The following is a 15,976-nucleotide window of genomic DNA, read 5'->3' on the forward strand; positions in this document are numbered from 1 at the left end:
GGCAACTGAACAAATATCCCATAGGTACATACCCTAATGGGAAAATCAGTCCCTATACTTAAAAGCATCATTACTTACTGATACACTGGTTGTTTCCAGAAATTGTTACAAATGACAAATTTAAACCCGAACTGCTTGACCACACATTACAAGGAGCTTATTTAAAATGATCACTCAGTCCCAGTTGCCACTCACTGTCATGTTTTGAATCCACCTGCAAGTTCAGCTGCATTTAAGAACAGTAGGTTACACACAATGAATCACTTTCATCTTCTTTTGCAGAAATTCCCATAGGACTACTACTGCCTTTAATCCTACTAATGAAGTCCTGTACTATGAAGCTTTATCCATTTTCATTCAAGCACTTCAGTAAAATTGCATTACAGATTCTTGTTCCCTCCTCCTTAAAAAGGAGGTAGTACACAAGAAGAGTATGCCCATTGATAGCCAAAGGTGGAATCCATGCAAGAGGGACAGTTCCCTACCCCTCATCAAGATATATATATATATTTTTTTTTTTTTTTCCAACACAAAATCAAGCCAGGCACAGCTTTGAGAAACAGAACTGCTCTTTTACCAAATCACAGCTGCAAAGTTAATTGCTTGGCAACACTGCCTTTAAGTGTCATGCACTGCTGTCCACAGCTCCACTCTGACACGGACTGAGCTACAATCTCTACCTCTTTTTCCTCCATGGTCTGCCAGAGGTAAATACCTTTCCTCAAGAGAGAGGGGGCAACTGACCGTATAGGTTTTCTGGGATAGGCAGTACGTTGACCTGTGCCATTTTCACTTCCCCCATAAAACTTGTCACCATCTCTGTAAGCAACAGAACTAGTGCTCTCTAAATCCATATCTACCACAAACTTGCAGCACTAGGATGTTCTCTGAACCTCCAAGTTCTTCCTCCTCTTCAGACAGTGACCCCAGAACACAAAAGCATCTGGCTCCTCTGGTCACAGGAACACAGATCTACTCATCAGTATTTCAGATAAGCTGGAAACAAAGCAGGAACTCACGTTTTCTTGACTGGGTCAAGCTTCACAGTGTCAAGCAGGAACTCCTTGACAGTATGTACTCATTTATCACAGAATCACAGAATGTTAGGGATTGGAAGGGACCTTGAAAGATCATCTAGTCCAATCCCCCTGCCGGAGCAGGATTACCTAGACCATATCACACAGGAACGCGTCCAGGCGGGTTTTGAATGTCTCCAGAGAAGGAGACTCCACAACCTCTCTGGGCAGCCTGTTCCAGTGTTCCACCCTCACCATAAAGAAGTTTTTCCTCATATTTATCATCTACTGGAAAGCAACAAGTGATCAAGACAAGAGAGGGGAGGATAAATAAGGGTTAGCATTATACCATACAATCAGAGTCTACCATAAACAAAGATGGAATTGAAATAGGTATCCATTCAAACCTAAGTTTGCCAAGTTTTCACAATGAAAATGAAGTAGTTCTGTGAGTGGCTTTTTGTGAAGCCGTTCAAGAGAAAAATGTAGAAAGAGTAATATTGCTCAAGCTCTCAGCAAACATTAATCAGATATGAAGCCAATGGAAGGAGAACAGGAAGCTGTAGTAGTTTCTGTATTGCCTCAGTCTTCGAGGGACATCATTTTTAGTCATAATACAGAGTTCCAAACAGCAGTTTTAAGATCCAGGGAGATTTCTGACACAAGACACTCTAGTTCTAAGCAACTTTCTGTCAGCTCTAGGAGGCAGTTTAAGTTGTGAAGGTATTCTCCTAGCTAGACTTAAACAGCACTTCAGTCAAATACAAGACATCAGTAACATTTCTAGGTAGCCTCTCAATTCCCACTTGCTTCAAATGGCTAGATTTGGTCCTTTTTACCTCTGGAAGCACAAACCACAACAAGATTTCTGCATCAGCTATTTCAAGATAAGCCAAGACTCTACTACAGACTGTATTTATTTGTTAAATACTTTCCCGTATGTTAAAGTGACTGTTAAATCACTTTCCTTTCTCATAAAGGACCTCAACTTTAAACAAAGAATCTACTTTTAATGTATGGAGGCAGATGCTTGCACTGGGCATGGGGGAAAATTTACATGGTACCTGCAGTGGGACTCCATACTAGCTTAGAAGCGATGCAGCAGCTGAATTGGATCTGATGTAGCTGAGACTGGAAGGGACCCCTGGAGACCCTCTAGTCCAATCACCCCTGCTCAGAGTAGAACAAGCTACAGCAGGTTGCTCAGGACTGTTCCCAGTTAAGTTCTTAGTATCTCTAGGGACAGAGACTCCACAGCCTCTCTGGGTAACCTGCTCTAATATTCAACCTCTCCCAGAGTAAAAAAAATAAAAGTTTATTCTATGTCTCAGTGGAATTTGTGTTTCAATTTGTGTTCACTGCCTCTTGGTCCCATCACTGGATATCACAGACAAGTTTGTCTCTGTCATCTTTGCTCTCCCTCGACAGGTATTTATACACATTGATAAGATCTCCCCAGTAGCCTTCTCTCCTCCAGGCTAAACAATCCCAGCCTCTCCTTGTATGTCAGACACACTAACCTCTTCATCTGAATGTCCCTTTGCTGGACTTGCTCCAGTCTGTCCATGTTTTTCTCGTAATGTGGAGCCCAGAACTGAACACAGCACAACAGATGCTGTCTCACCAGCGCTGAGGAAAGGAGAAGGGTCACTTCCCTCCAGCCACTGATGATGTTCTTCCTGAAATTCAGTCCAAGATGTTATTGGCCTTCTTTGTGGCAAGGGTGCATTACTGGCTCATGACCAATTTGTGATTCATAGGACCGCCGGCATATCTTCGGCACCCCCCGCACCCCCTCCCTAGGGGTAGGGCTTTGCATTTCCCTCTGTTGAATGTCACTTGGTTCCTCTTGGCTCATTTCTTCAGCCTGTCAATTTTTCTGCTCCAAGTAGCAGCACATCCATCTGGTTTGTCAACCACTGCTCCCAGTTTTGCATCCCAAGCTTGCCGAGGATGCAGTCTGTTCTATCACACAGGTCATTAATGAAGATGTTAAACAGTGTTGGTCTCAATATCAACCCCTGAGGTACACCAATGTTAGAGAATAAGTTTGATTAACTATTCTTCTCTGACTAGTCTCATTTAACATTAGTAGCTTGGCCCTAGTAGCTAAAGTAGTTAAAGCCTTAGGCTGCAAGAGGTGACCAAGAGTAAACTTGTTGACAAAACTAATGCTGCTAACACAGAACTAGCTGAATGCAGCAGGTGTGAATGGAATGGAGAACATAAGGACCAAGGAAACAATTTCAAGAGAATGAAGTAACTTCAGAAGGCAACAAGCTCAGCGACAGTGAAAACCAGTAAGAAATCAAGAGATCACTGACCAGAATTAAGTGGTTGGACTTCAGGATCGAGTGCTGGGTTGTACAGGTATAATTGAGAAGCTTGTTCTGGGGTAGTGGTCCCTCTCCGCAGGTACCCAGCTCGAGCTGTAACCTGACAACTAATAAAAGAGGAATTTGAAACTTTCACTTGGACCTTACATTAATCAGCGCAATCCTAGGGTCAGACCCTGTTCGGGTGGCCGGTGTGCATAAATCCATAACAGCCAATAGTGACTGGCCTCCAGCTCAACTTTAAGCTGCTGATCACAACTCTGAGCCTGGCACTTCAGCCATTTTTAATCCACCTCACTGCCTCTTTATCCAGACTGCACTTCATCAGGTTATCAATGAGGAATTTACATGACAGTTTCAAAAGCCTCACTTAAGTCAAAGTAAAAAATATCCATGTTCTCCTCATTTGGCTTGGTCACTGTAGAAGGCTATCAGGTTGGTCAGGCACGATACCCACTTCATTAATCCACAATGACACTCCCCATCATTTTTTTCTTCATATGTTTTCAGGATTATTTGCTCTGTTACCTTCCCAGGGCCTGAGGCAAAGCTGACCGGCCTGTGGTTACCTAGATGTTCCTTCTTGCCCTTTTCAGAGATAGGAATGACATCTGCTTTCTTCCAGTCCTCAGGACCCTCCCCTAGTCACCATAACCTTACAGTTACTGTGAATGGCTTCAAAATGACACTGGCCAGCTCTGTCTGCACTTATGGGTGCATCTCATTTGTGCCCAGAGACTTCTGCACATCCAGTTTCTGTAAGCACTCTCAAACCTGATCCTCCTCTACTACTGAGAGTAAGCCTTCCTTGCCTGGAATTCCTGAAAGCAAGTCTTACTAATAAAGACCAAGGTGAAGAAGGCATGGAATGTCTCAGCCTTTCCCACTTCCCATATGACCAGGCCTCTTTTCCCATTCAGCAACAGACCCACATTTTCTCAAGTCTTCTTTTTGCTGCCTGTTGTCTGTAAAAGCTCTTCTTGTTGCCATTCACATACCCCTCTGTCAGATTCAACTCCACGTGGACATTGGCTTTCCTACCTAAACACATCCTTGTATGCTTCGACAGTATCTCCATGTTCCCCCTGGGTCACCTGTCTCTGCTTCTACCTCTTATATGCTTCCTTTTTGTGTCCGAGTTTGTCAGGAGCTCCTTGTTCATTTAAGCAGGACCCCTGCTGCCTTTGTGCAATTTCCTACTCATTGGGATGTGCCACACTAGAGCTTAAAGAAACAGTCAACCAGCTCTCCTGGACCTCTCTATTCTGCAGAACCATCTCCTAAATGATTCTTCCAAGCAGATCCCTAAACAGAACAAAGTCTTCCCTCCTGAAGATCATGGTTGTGATTCTACTCTTTGCTTTGTTCTCTCCTCTTCGGATCCTGAACTCTTCCATCTCACAGTCACTGCAGCCAAGACCACTCCTAACTGTTATATCCCCAACCTGTCCTTTCTTGTTTGTAAGTAACAGGTCCATCTGAGCATCTTTCTTTGTCCTTAACCACTTACACTGAGAAGCGGTCATCAATGCACACCAGAAGCCTCCTAGACTACTCGTTCCCTGCTGTGCCATCGCTCCAGCAAATATCAGAGTGGTTGAAGTCCCCCATGAGCACAAAGGCTTGTGAATGTTAGGCTTGAGTCAACGGAGGAAGGCATCATTACTACTTCTTTCCTGATCAGGTGGTCTGAAGCAGATACCCACAACATCATCCATGACGGTCTGCCCTCTAATCCTGATCCATAAGCTCTCAGCTGGCTCATTAGCCATCTCTAGGCAGAGCTGCATACAGCCTCACTGACCTCACAGAAAAAAGCAGCTCCCCCTTACCACCATCCCAGTCTGTCCTTCCTAAAGCACCTACATCTATCCATTGCAGTCCTGCAGTTCTGCAAGCTATACCCCTCTGCGATGCCAGTAAAATCATAGCTCAGTCTTAACTCATTTTTAGTCTTCCATAATGTGTGAAAACAATTTGTTGTTGACAGTACAGTGAAGACAGATTCAACAATACAGGTTCACAGCGTTACTGTTCAGGAATCTCAATGTGAGAATAAGCTATCACTGAACAACTTTACCTGTTCACAAGGCAAATCATAGAATGGTTTGGGTTGGAAGGGACCTTAAAGATCATCTGGTTCCAACCCCCCCCTGGCACAGGCAGGGACACCTTTCCACTTGACCAGGTTGCTCAAAGCCCCATCCAACCTGGCCTTAAACACTGACAGGGAGGGGGCATCCACAGCTTCTCTGGGCAACCTGTTCCAGTGTCTCACCACCCTCACAATCAAGAATTCCTTCCTAAGATCTAGTCTAAATCTACCCTCTCTCAGTTTAAAACCATTCGCCCTCATCCTGTCACTATATGCCCTTGTAAAAAGTCCTTCTCCCGCTTTCCTGTAGGCCCCCTTCAGGTACCAGAAGGCTGCTAGAAGGTCTCTCCCCAGAGCCTTCTCTTCTCCAGGCTGAACAGCCCCAACTCTCTCAGCCTGTCTTCATAGGAGAGGTGCTCCAGCCCTCTGACCATCTTCGTGACTCTCCTCTGGACTCGCTCCAACAGCTCCATGTCCTTCTTATGTTGGGGGCCCCAGAGCTGAACGCAGTACTCCAGGTGGGGTCTCATGAGAGCAGAGTAAAGGGGCAGTATCACCTCCCTCGACCTGCTGGCCACTCTGCTTTTGATGCAGCCCAGGATGCAGTTGGCCTTCTGGGCTGCAAGCACACATTGCCTACTCATGTTGAGCTTCTCATCAACCATCACCCCCAAGTCCTTCTCCTCAGGGCTGCTCTCAATCCATTCTCCACCCAGCCTGTATTTGTGCTTGGGATTTCCCCAAGCCACATGCAGGACCTTGCACTTGGCCTTGTTGAACTTCATGCGGTTCACACAGGCCCAGCTCTCAAGCCTGTCAAGGTCCCTCTGGATGGCATCCCTTCCCTCCAGTGTGTCAACCACACCGCACAGCTTGGTGTCGTCGGCAAACTTGCTGAGGGCGCACTCAATCCCACTGTCCATGTCACCGACAAAGATGTTAAACAGGACCGGTCCCAATACCGACCCCTGAGGAATGCCACTCGTCACTGGTGTCCACTTGGATATTGAGCCGTTGACCGTAACTCTCTGAGTGCGACCATCCAGCCAATTCCTTATCCACCGAGTGGTCCATCCATCAAGTCCATGTCTCTCCATCTTAGAGACAAGGATGTCACGCAGGACAGTGTCAAATGCTTTGCACAAGTCCAGGTAGATGACATCAGTTGCTCTTCCCCGATCCACCAGCGCTGTAACCCTGTCATAGAAGGCCACCAAATTTGTCAGGCATGATTTGCCCTTGGTGAAGCCGTGTTGGCTGTCACCAATCACCTCCTTGATTTCTGTGTGCCTCAGTATAGTTTCCAGGAGGATCTGCTCCATGATCTTGCCAGGCACAGAGGTGAGACTGACTGGCCTGTAGTTCCCCAGGTCTTCCTTCCTTCCAAAGCCATAAAGTCTTGGGAAATTCAGTTGTGGCCACAAGAGAACAATACAAAGCATCTAAGTTTGTCATGTAAAGCTGAATCATGCTCAACTGATCCTAGTGAACCAGTCTAGGACAATGTGACACCTGAGCTCAAGTAACTGCTGACTACCCCCTGAATAATGGCTGGTAATTGACTCCTTAAATCCTATAGAAAGCATGGATTAAAGAGGGAGCCACCCCTCCAGGAAAAGGTACCTCCCTAAAAGCCTACTTATCATATAGATACATCTAATTACTTCCTCTGTATTGTTGACAAGGACTTCTTAAGGCTGCAGTACAGTTGTGCTTTCTTTAGAGCCCAAACAGGGCAGATTCACAAGACAGCGTTGGTTTCAGTTCCCCAAAAGGAGATTTAGGAACAAAGCAAAGATCAACAGCTGGTATCAATGACATCCTGCAGTGGCATCTTTTTCATGTCAGTAAGGAGTGGCAGAACCACAGCTTAGGTACTACTAGGAGACACACACCAGCAGCCCCTGACCAACTGAACAAGGGTGTCTTGTACTTCAAAAGGCAAGAACATGATCTCATCAATATTAAAAAATCACTTTTCAGGAACTGTCCCACCTTTATGGTCCACACAAAGGAAATAGGTTAGATTGCCAAGGCCTATCCTTCTAGATGTAGGGCAGCAAACTAAGGATGTAAAGATTTCTGCATCTGTATAAACCACCCCAGAGAACCTGAAAAGTTACATCATGATAAAAAAAAACAAAACCCAAGCCCCACAAATATTTTTATTAGTAGTCACAGAAAAAATTCAGGTTGAAAGGGACCTCCAGAGGTCATCTAGCCCAATCTCCTGTCAAATCAATGCTAACTTCAAAGCTACATCATGCTACTTTAGGTCTCTCCAATCAGGTTTGGTTAAGTCCTGAAGAATGGAGATTGCACCCACAAATACCACTTTAAGGGCTTTGGTAAAAAGCCTTCAGGCTGTGCACACAATTTCAACAGAAGGAACCTGGATTTGTAAACAACACTGTTCTATTACAAGCTAAACAGATTTCCTGTGACTTATTCCAGAATATTTTTCTGCACTGTAAGAGTCAGGAGGTAGAAACAAATCCTCTCCTTACAGGCAGAAGAAATACCACTAGAGTCATCCAATACTGCAACACCCCACCCACTTACAAGTTCTAAGCTAAAGCTGCCATGCTCCTCTTCTCCCAGCAACAGAAGTGTCTTCTGAAGAGCTCTTGAGTGAGACAATTAATTGCAGCTCTCAGAGCCACAACAGCAACTATTTCCTAACAAAGTTTCAGTCTCATGCAACCTGTGTCAGCAACAGGTAAAAGGGCATAGAACAAAAACAGAGCATTGGGGTAGTTTTATTTAGTAGCAGGGTATTAGGAAAAAAATCCTGGTGATACAGTGTCAGCAGAGACCGAAGGGAGTTTCTGATCCCTTATGGTCTTTGAACGCGCTACCTTTCACAAAGACACCAGAAAAATAACAGTGTAAGTACCAGTTAATCACTAGGATTTCTAGTGATACAGTTCCTTAGTATTATTAGAGGTCAAGATATATCATTCCAGTAGCTAAGCTTAACCAAGACCCACCCTGAATCAAAGTGGTTTGCCTTCATTGTTCCTTCTGGAAGGATATTGCAAATCCTCACTGGACAGCTAGAAGCCTCCAGTTGTTGTACCTATCAATTCACATTCTAGTCTGTTATGCTCATATGATCTTTACCAATCTTATCTCACAGCAACAATCCCCACCTTGCAACAGAATCACACAGAGAAGTACCAGCAATTTCTTGATTCAAGTAATCTGAAGTCACATCTGATATTTGTAATTATATTCACTGGTACAAGATATCCACAGAACAGTAATCAGCTACTGGTGGGTCAGTACTCTGTGTTTCAACTTCAGTACAGGGCTAGAAGTTGCGCTTCAGCTGATGTGTGTAACTGACCTCCAACATAATCCAACTCTGTTCCACTTCCCCTGGTGTCCTACTTCAGCAGTTTCTTCACCTTAGGAGGAGGACAGGGAAGGTCTTCACCTGAGGAGGTACAGCAGCCAGTGCTTTGTCCTAGAGCAAGCTAATACGGTTGCTGAGCTGTCCCAAAGCATTCTTACAGTGACAGAGGTAAAAGCTGAAGCCTTGCACAGGCTGAAGGCACTGGGCTATATGAGTTATCCATTTGCTTTAGGTTAATTCCTGAGGAAGAAGTACACTATTTATTGAAGTATACAGGAAAGATCAAGACAGTGAGAAGACCAGCCATCAAAACCAGTCAATAGCAAAAGCAGCTTCACAAAAAGTGAGGTTTATACACATTTAAGCTGGTCTCCCAGCCACAGAAGACATTATATGCAAGACTTAATTGTCTACAAAAAAAACCTGAGTCGGAACAGGTATAAACATACCTGGAATATTCCAGACTTGTTTTGATAGCTAGTTTGCCCATTTCAATTTAATCTAGATTTTTTTTTCTCCCTTACGGCTAAGTGACTTTGCAATTGAGACTGGCAAGTTGTTGGGGAAGTTAAAATTAGGTTTACTTGAAGCCAAAATTGTAATAATTGGTTCTGGCTACCCAAATTTCAGTACTGCAGTCTTTCCTGTTCAGTCTCTCCCCACACTCCTAAGAGCCTGTACCTGCCACTCTTCAGATGGAAAAGACCAAGTCTTCAGTCACAGACAGATATCCAAGGATTGTATAGTACAACTATAAATATTGAAAAGCATTTTCATTAATTTTATAATCAAAGTAAACTAATTTTAATCTGGTTGAACAAGCAACAGTGACAATATGACTCTCTGTACTGGGGTTCTGGTAAGAGATCATTTAACCAAGCTTCAAATACTACCAGGCACGAAGTAAGTAAACATAAAAAACCAAAACAAACCAGAATACCTCATCTGATAGAGAAATTTATTCACCTTTTCTGAAGGCCCAAGACATCTCCAAATGTCTACACAAAGGTCTGCAAGCTTTCAATTATGTTATTTTAACTTTGTTACAGTTAAAAAAAATTCTAAAGCAGTTGACAACTCAGGTAATTGCCTTCTTGACAGAGAGATGAATTTACAAGCAGACTTCAGCAGTCAAACCATTCGCACTAAAGCCAAGATCCAAATGCAAGCACAACAAACAGAAAAGGTATGTTAAAGAACATTCAGACTGGCTTCAAACAAACATCTTTTGTTTAAACATTGTTAGGAACAGTAATCGGAGTCCTGCAGAACACATTTGCAGAGGTGGTCACATTAGACCAAGACTGACTGCCTTCAGTTTACTTGCCTAGATGGCTAGTTCTTTGATACTGCTGAATATCTTGTCCCCTTCTAAGGAGAAGCATCTACTTTTGTGCTTCATCACACTCTTCAACTTCCAAGTACTTGATTCAGTATTGTTTAATATCAGCTACCAAATAATACCAGCCTTGCTGTCAAGCAATAACACAAGCCTAGGAGACTTCTAGCATGTTATAACTAGCTACTAAGTACATAGAAATAGCAAATTGTAGCCCCTATAGTCAAAGGGTTGCTGACTAAAGTCAAGAGTTTTTTCATTTTGGCTCCATTTGACAGATCTCTAAGGGGTGTTATTGCTTAAGAGATTCAAACATCATCATTGGAACAACAAAAATGCATTTAGTCTCCCTCTACAGTGAAAGAAAAAAAAAATCACATGCTTTACAACAGCTTTCAGCATAGTCTACACACAAGACAGAAAGATCTAAAGCTATTTCCTTCTCCTAGATCCTTCCAATTCCTGCTAGCTTTACCTAGTTATACACACAAAAGGAGCACAAAGGAATTTCAGTTGCTTATCTTTCAAAAATTCAGAATGGCTTAAGTTACTACCAACATGTCTTATCATCTCCTACAAATATTAGAAACAGTAGTATAACTACTTCCCAGTAGCATAACACTGTGAAGACATCTACTGCCTTACATAGATGGCTGTTCAGATAGGGATGTAAAGAACAGTCAGTACACAGTCTTGTCAAATGTCATCCCAACCTCCTCCCTCTTTCAAAAATCTCAGTGATTGCAGAGACAGTTCCAGACACTTTGATTTTTAGGCTTCTTACCCACAGAGGTGTCACCTAGTCTTTCCTGTAGCTGTAAGACTTACAGTTTGAAGGTGACATATGGCAACTACAGTATAGCCCTACAGCACAGTTTCCAACACATTTTAGCAGTTACAGTCAGATTCATAGCAGCTATTTCAACAGTTAAAAGGCAAATACAGAATAAAAAGCACTTCCAGAAACTGTTGCCAGAGTCAGCAATCCTAATTATTGCTTAATGCTTACTCTGGCAGATGTGTCCTCAGCTGTACTCTCCACCTTCCAAAAGACTTGCAGAACAAAGCTGTCTAATGCATCTGCATACCTCGTATTTGAAAAAGTAGGCCAGAAAACAAAGGATGGGTTTGTTCTTGACACAACACCACTATTAACAACAGCAAGATTATTTTGAGGAAGATCAAGAGGTAGCTTTTTTAATTCTTACACAGAGCAGGCATGTAATAATATAGGAAAGGTGCATACTTGAAACTTCCTCACAAGCGATGCAGATGGTAGTCATATACTGAGAGCAAGGAGAGCTACTTCAGTAATTTAGGAGTGAATCAGCAGCAGGACAGGAGTAAATTCTGATGATCTTTTTGATGCAAGAAGTAAAAGCCAGCGGAGAAGCCTTAATGATATGAAGGAAGAGTTCCAACAGTGGCATTATAGTAGATACCATCAAAGCAATAAGTGATAAAAATGCAAAAAGCAGCACATTAAATTTTTTAGGGTCAAAAAGATATTTATAAGATTTTAAATGATATCTAACTACCTAAGAATTCAAAGAGCCTCAAAGTATAGCAGTTAAAACAGATATCTAAGTACAGTCTGCAAGGAAGGCAACAAAGCTGGTGAAGGGTCTAGAGTGTGTGTCCTATGGGGAGCGGCTGGGGGAACTGCAATTGTTTAGCCTGGAGAAAAGGAGGCTGAGGGGAGACCTTATCACTCTCTACAACTACCTGAAAGGAGGTTGTAGTAGTGGGTTGGGGGTCGGTCTCTTCACCCGGGCAACTTGCGACAGTACTAGAGCACATAGCCTCAAGCTGCACCAAGGGAGATTCAAGTTAGACATTAGGAAAAATTTCTTCACAGAGAAGGTTATTAGGCATTGGAATGGGCTGCCCAGAGAGGTGGTGGAGTCACCATCTCTGGATGTGTTTAAGAAAAGACTGGATGTGGCACTTAGTGCCACGGTCTAGTTGACATGGTGGTGTCAGGGCAATGGTTGGACTCTATGATCCCGGAGGTCTCTTCCAACCTAGTTGATTCTGGGATTTCAACATCCTTTGGATGTGACTATCTGAACAGAATCCTAGGGTAAATACAATTCCTAAGGTTTAAGAGACTAACACCTATGGTGAGAGGAAGGAATTAGTGATGACAGCTTCTCAGCTTCAATTAAGAACCCATGCTGAATTTGGGCTGATGCCAGCTATCTGAAAGACCACACAGAAAACAATGGTTTTAAGTATTGCCAGAATAAGACTCAAGATACAACTGCAACTCAGTTAACCAGAGTCAATCACAAAGATAACGTTACCCAACAATCAGGTGCACAGGAAGGAAGCAAAAAACAGAACTCAGGGGATCCTACTGAACAACAGAAAGGAGGATGACAGACAAAGGAGCAAAGCTCCCACAAAAGCAGAAAGTAATGGAAACTGAAGCGGACAGCATTTCAAAGAAAAAAGAATCAATTACATTAACAAAAGGAAAAACATACGTTCTGAACTAGGACTCACACTAGAGAAGTCCTAAATATTTTGTCATTAAGGGTTTCACACTCATGTCTGCAGAACCCACGATGAAGAGAATCTCCAGTGGTACTGGCAATAGGGAACTCCAGACTGCAATGACAAACACGACCAGAGATGAAAGGGATGGTGTCAGTGATGCAAGAGGTGAAGAAGGTTGTCACAGTCTGGGGAAAGCCATGCATACAGCTCACAGACTCTGGTTAGCTAATAGAGCCATGTCAAAAACTGCTGCCTCAGACATCTCTGCATACCAGGACTAGCAAAACTACAACTTTGCCAGACACCAGCAAGTCATTAGCACTCAACCACCATGGATAAAGTGTCAAACATACCAGGAAAAAACAGCTGGCTGCAACTGAAAGAAATATCTTCCACTTTTCCTCTTCTTTTGGTCAACAAGAAGTTTCAACTAAGACTGACATGACAAGGAAGAGTTCAACAGTGTCATTACGTGCTTATGGCAAGCTTGATTTTCAACTAGAGAATCAGTCATGTTCTTTTCTTCTGAGCCACTTGTCTTCTGGAAGTAAACAGAAATGCAGACTTCAGGGTATAGCGGAGGCATCTCAACACTCTGCACACAACTCCCCTTCCTAGAAGGAAACTTCCTAAACTTAAGGAAAGGAATCTATACAGAGTGTCCATGTATGATCATCTACCAGTCAAGCGCCTCTAGAACAGCTGAAACGAAATATGTTTATCATTCCACAGTCTCCCCTCCAACTAGAAGAAAACCATACACTTAATTACAGGAGTACAGGCAAAGGCAGATGGCACTACAAAGCTATTAAGATACAAGATTTAAAATAAGAATTGCCAGAATAGAATGAGGCACATGCAAATTAAACTTGAAGGGAGAAAAAAAAAAAAAAAACAAACAAAAAAACAAACCTCAATTCCCTCACTATTGTAAGCTCACATTGCATCACACAGTATTTTCATGTCAGCTTTCCTGGGGGGAAGGGTGAAAGCAAGCCATGCCTGCAGCATGGAAAGGGAGCAAGGGAGGAGTGAGGCTGAGCAAAAGAGAAAACAGAGAAGCCCTCAGAAGTACAGTCAGATTTTAGCAAGGTAGCTAACTAAAATATTTTACTAGAAAGATGGAAACTGAATTGCAGGTACTAGCAGAAGACAGCCTGGTCAAGAGAACCTGAACAGAAAAAAAACAAACTCAAGATACACCAAACCTTGAACTTATAAAAGAAAGCTCTTGTGACAGAAGAGAGGTGTGAAAGTATCAAAGAAGAGAACAGTAGATAAAGATACTCAATAACACAAATATAAGAAGGCGGAAGCTGAAAGCGTTGGTACTGCTGAACGTAAGTGGAAACAGATACCAAGCACCAAGGACTACAGAGACTTTGACCAGGTGACGGTTAAAAAGAGCAAACTCAGAAGACAGGACAAAAATTAGCTGGAGAATTCCAGACTGACCCCAAGCAACCCAGGTCCAAGGCCTACGCTATGGAACAACACTCATATGGAATTCCACCAGCAAGCAACTCAGAGCAGCACTCACCATGGAAATCTCAAGTGCCAATAATGCACAAAACATACAAGAATGATTCTTCCAGAAAACCACTGGTTACGACGAGTCTCTTACATGGTAACCAGAACTCTGGGGGCAAGAATAGCTGTGCTATAAAGTGATTAAGAACAGTTACTTGCAAAATAGTATAGACCTACTATCTTTGGTGTTATCCATATTATATACTTCTTAGGGTTATACACTAGGGAAACAAAGTCTTACTTCTACATTTCCGATGTTTCAAACAGCAGCATCGTGCAAGGCACTGCACGATTTACGCCCACAGCAAAAAAAAGTAGCACGCATGGATTGGAAAGGGCAGATACAAACACGGTGCCATTCATGGCTGCTCAAACTAGCTCACCATATGTCACCTCCACTTAGGGGGAGGAGGACTGAACAAGGCAGTTCTGGAGCTAATCACATGCTGTGAACACCTGGCTGTTATTCAGGAAGTATTATACTTAAAACAATAACTTACTGTGCAACCATCTTATTTAGGGTAACATCTTAACTCTAGATGAAAGAAGGATGTGCTACATTTTTCCATTTCAAAGCCACAGAACCCGAAGTAAATACAAATGCAAGTATATATCTACTTTTGTGTGGAATAAAGCTATTTGACTAAAGAGAGATAAGATTTGACAGCAGTAAGATCTTCAAAGTTTCATTCATCACCAACGTTGAATCTGTGACATATTTAGCTAGACACAGACATCCAGCCCCACAGAGCCTGGCACTTACATGACTGAGCCACACTAAAGCTCATGGTTTTGGACACTCAACTCACCCCGCACCGACCCCAGCACGGGCCAGTGCCCTCCCGCGAGCCCGCGGACACGGCCCGCCCCGACCGGCCCCGGACAGCGCTGCGAGGGGACGCGGCCGGGAAGCGCCAGGGAGGGGCTGGGCCGGCCCTCGCACAAAGCCCCGGCCGGGGGGTTCCTGACTTCAGGATAACGCGCTACAGCTGGATGGCGAAGCGGAAACCGGCTCACAGCGAAATGAAAGGCGATCCGCCCGCCGCCGCCGCCCTCCGCAGGCCGCGCCTCCGGGACCCCTTTCAGAGGGGCCACCCGCCGCCGCCGGCGGGGCAGGGCAGGGCGGCCCGGCCAGCGCCCGCCGCCCCTGCGGACGTGGAGCGGAGCGGAGCGGGGCGGGGTGGCGGGGCGGCGCCCCTCCGCGGGCCTCGCTGCCCAGCCGCCGGCCTCCCGGCCCCGAGCGGGGACCCCGCCGAGGCAGGCGCGGGCGGACACAGGCAGGGGCCGCCGCCCGCGCTCACCTGGGCCGGCCCGGGCCCCCCGCGCCCGCCGGCCGCCCGCCCCGCCGTACCCTTGGCCTCGCAGTCCGCGCAGTACTTGTTGTCCTCCTCCCGCAGCAGCTTGGCCAGGATGGCCTGGTGCTGCTCGTTCTGCTTCTGCGCCTTCTCCCGGCAGGAGCGGGTGGCCATGGCGGCGGCTGTGCTGGAGCTGAGCTGAGCTGGGCCGGGGCGCGCTCGGGACGCGCCGCTCCCGCCCTGGCGCGGCCACGGCAACCGGCTGCCGCGAGCGCCGACTACCTCAACCGGAACTACTTACGGCTGCAGATGCATCCGCCGCCCTCCCAGTGCGTTCGTTCCGCCCACCCCCGGCCACAGCAGTCCTGCGCCGGCAGTGATAAAATAGTCCTCCGGGTCCTAACGCCGCTCCCGACATGTCGCCTTTCCTCGCGGGACTTTCCAAAGCGAGGCGGCACCGCGGCGCTCCGCCCTGACTTGCCTTTGGGAGGGCTCACAGGGATGC

General features: G+C 45.0%; 1 protein-coding gene across 2 annotated transcripts in view; it reads right to left on the bottom strand.

Moving 5' to 3' along the window:
• SMAP1 (small ArfGAP 1) overlaps positions 1 to 15,750 on the bottom strand; it is a 109,430-nt gene extending 93,680 nt beyond the window's left edge. For both annotated transcript variants that reach the window (XM_068401196.1, XM_068401188.1), the window contains exon 1: positions 15,528 to 15,750. In XM_068401196.1, coding sequence (XP_068257297.1) covers positions 15,528 to 15,645 — 118 coding nt within the window. In that variant the 5' untranslated portion in view covers positions 15,646 to 15,750. The remainder of the gene's footprint in view (positions 1 to 15,527) is intronic.
• Positions 15,751 to 15,976: the final 226 nt, after the last annotated feature.

This window comes from Nyctibius grandis, chromosome 1 (assembly GCF_013368605.1).
Source record: "Nyctibius grandis isolate bNycGra1 chromosome 1, bNycGra1.pri, whole genome shotgun sequence".
NCBI classification, from domain to species: Eukaryota; Metazoa; Chordata; class Aves; order Nyctibiiformes; family Nyctibiidae; genus Nyctibius; species Nyctibius grandis.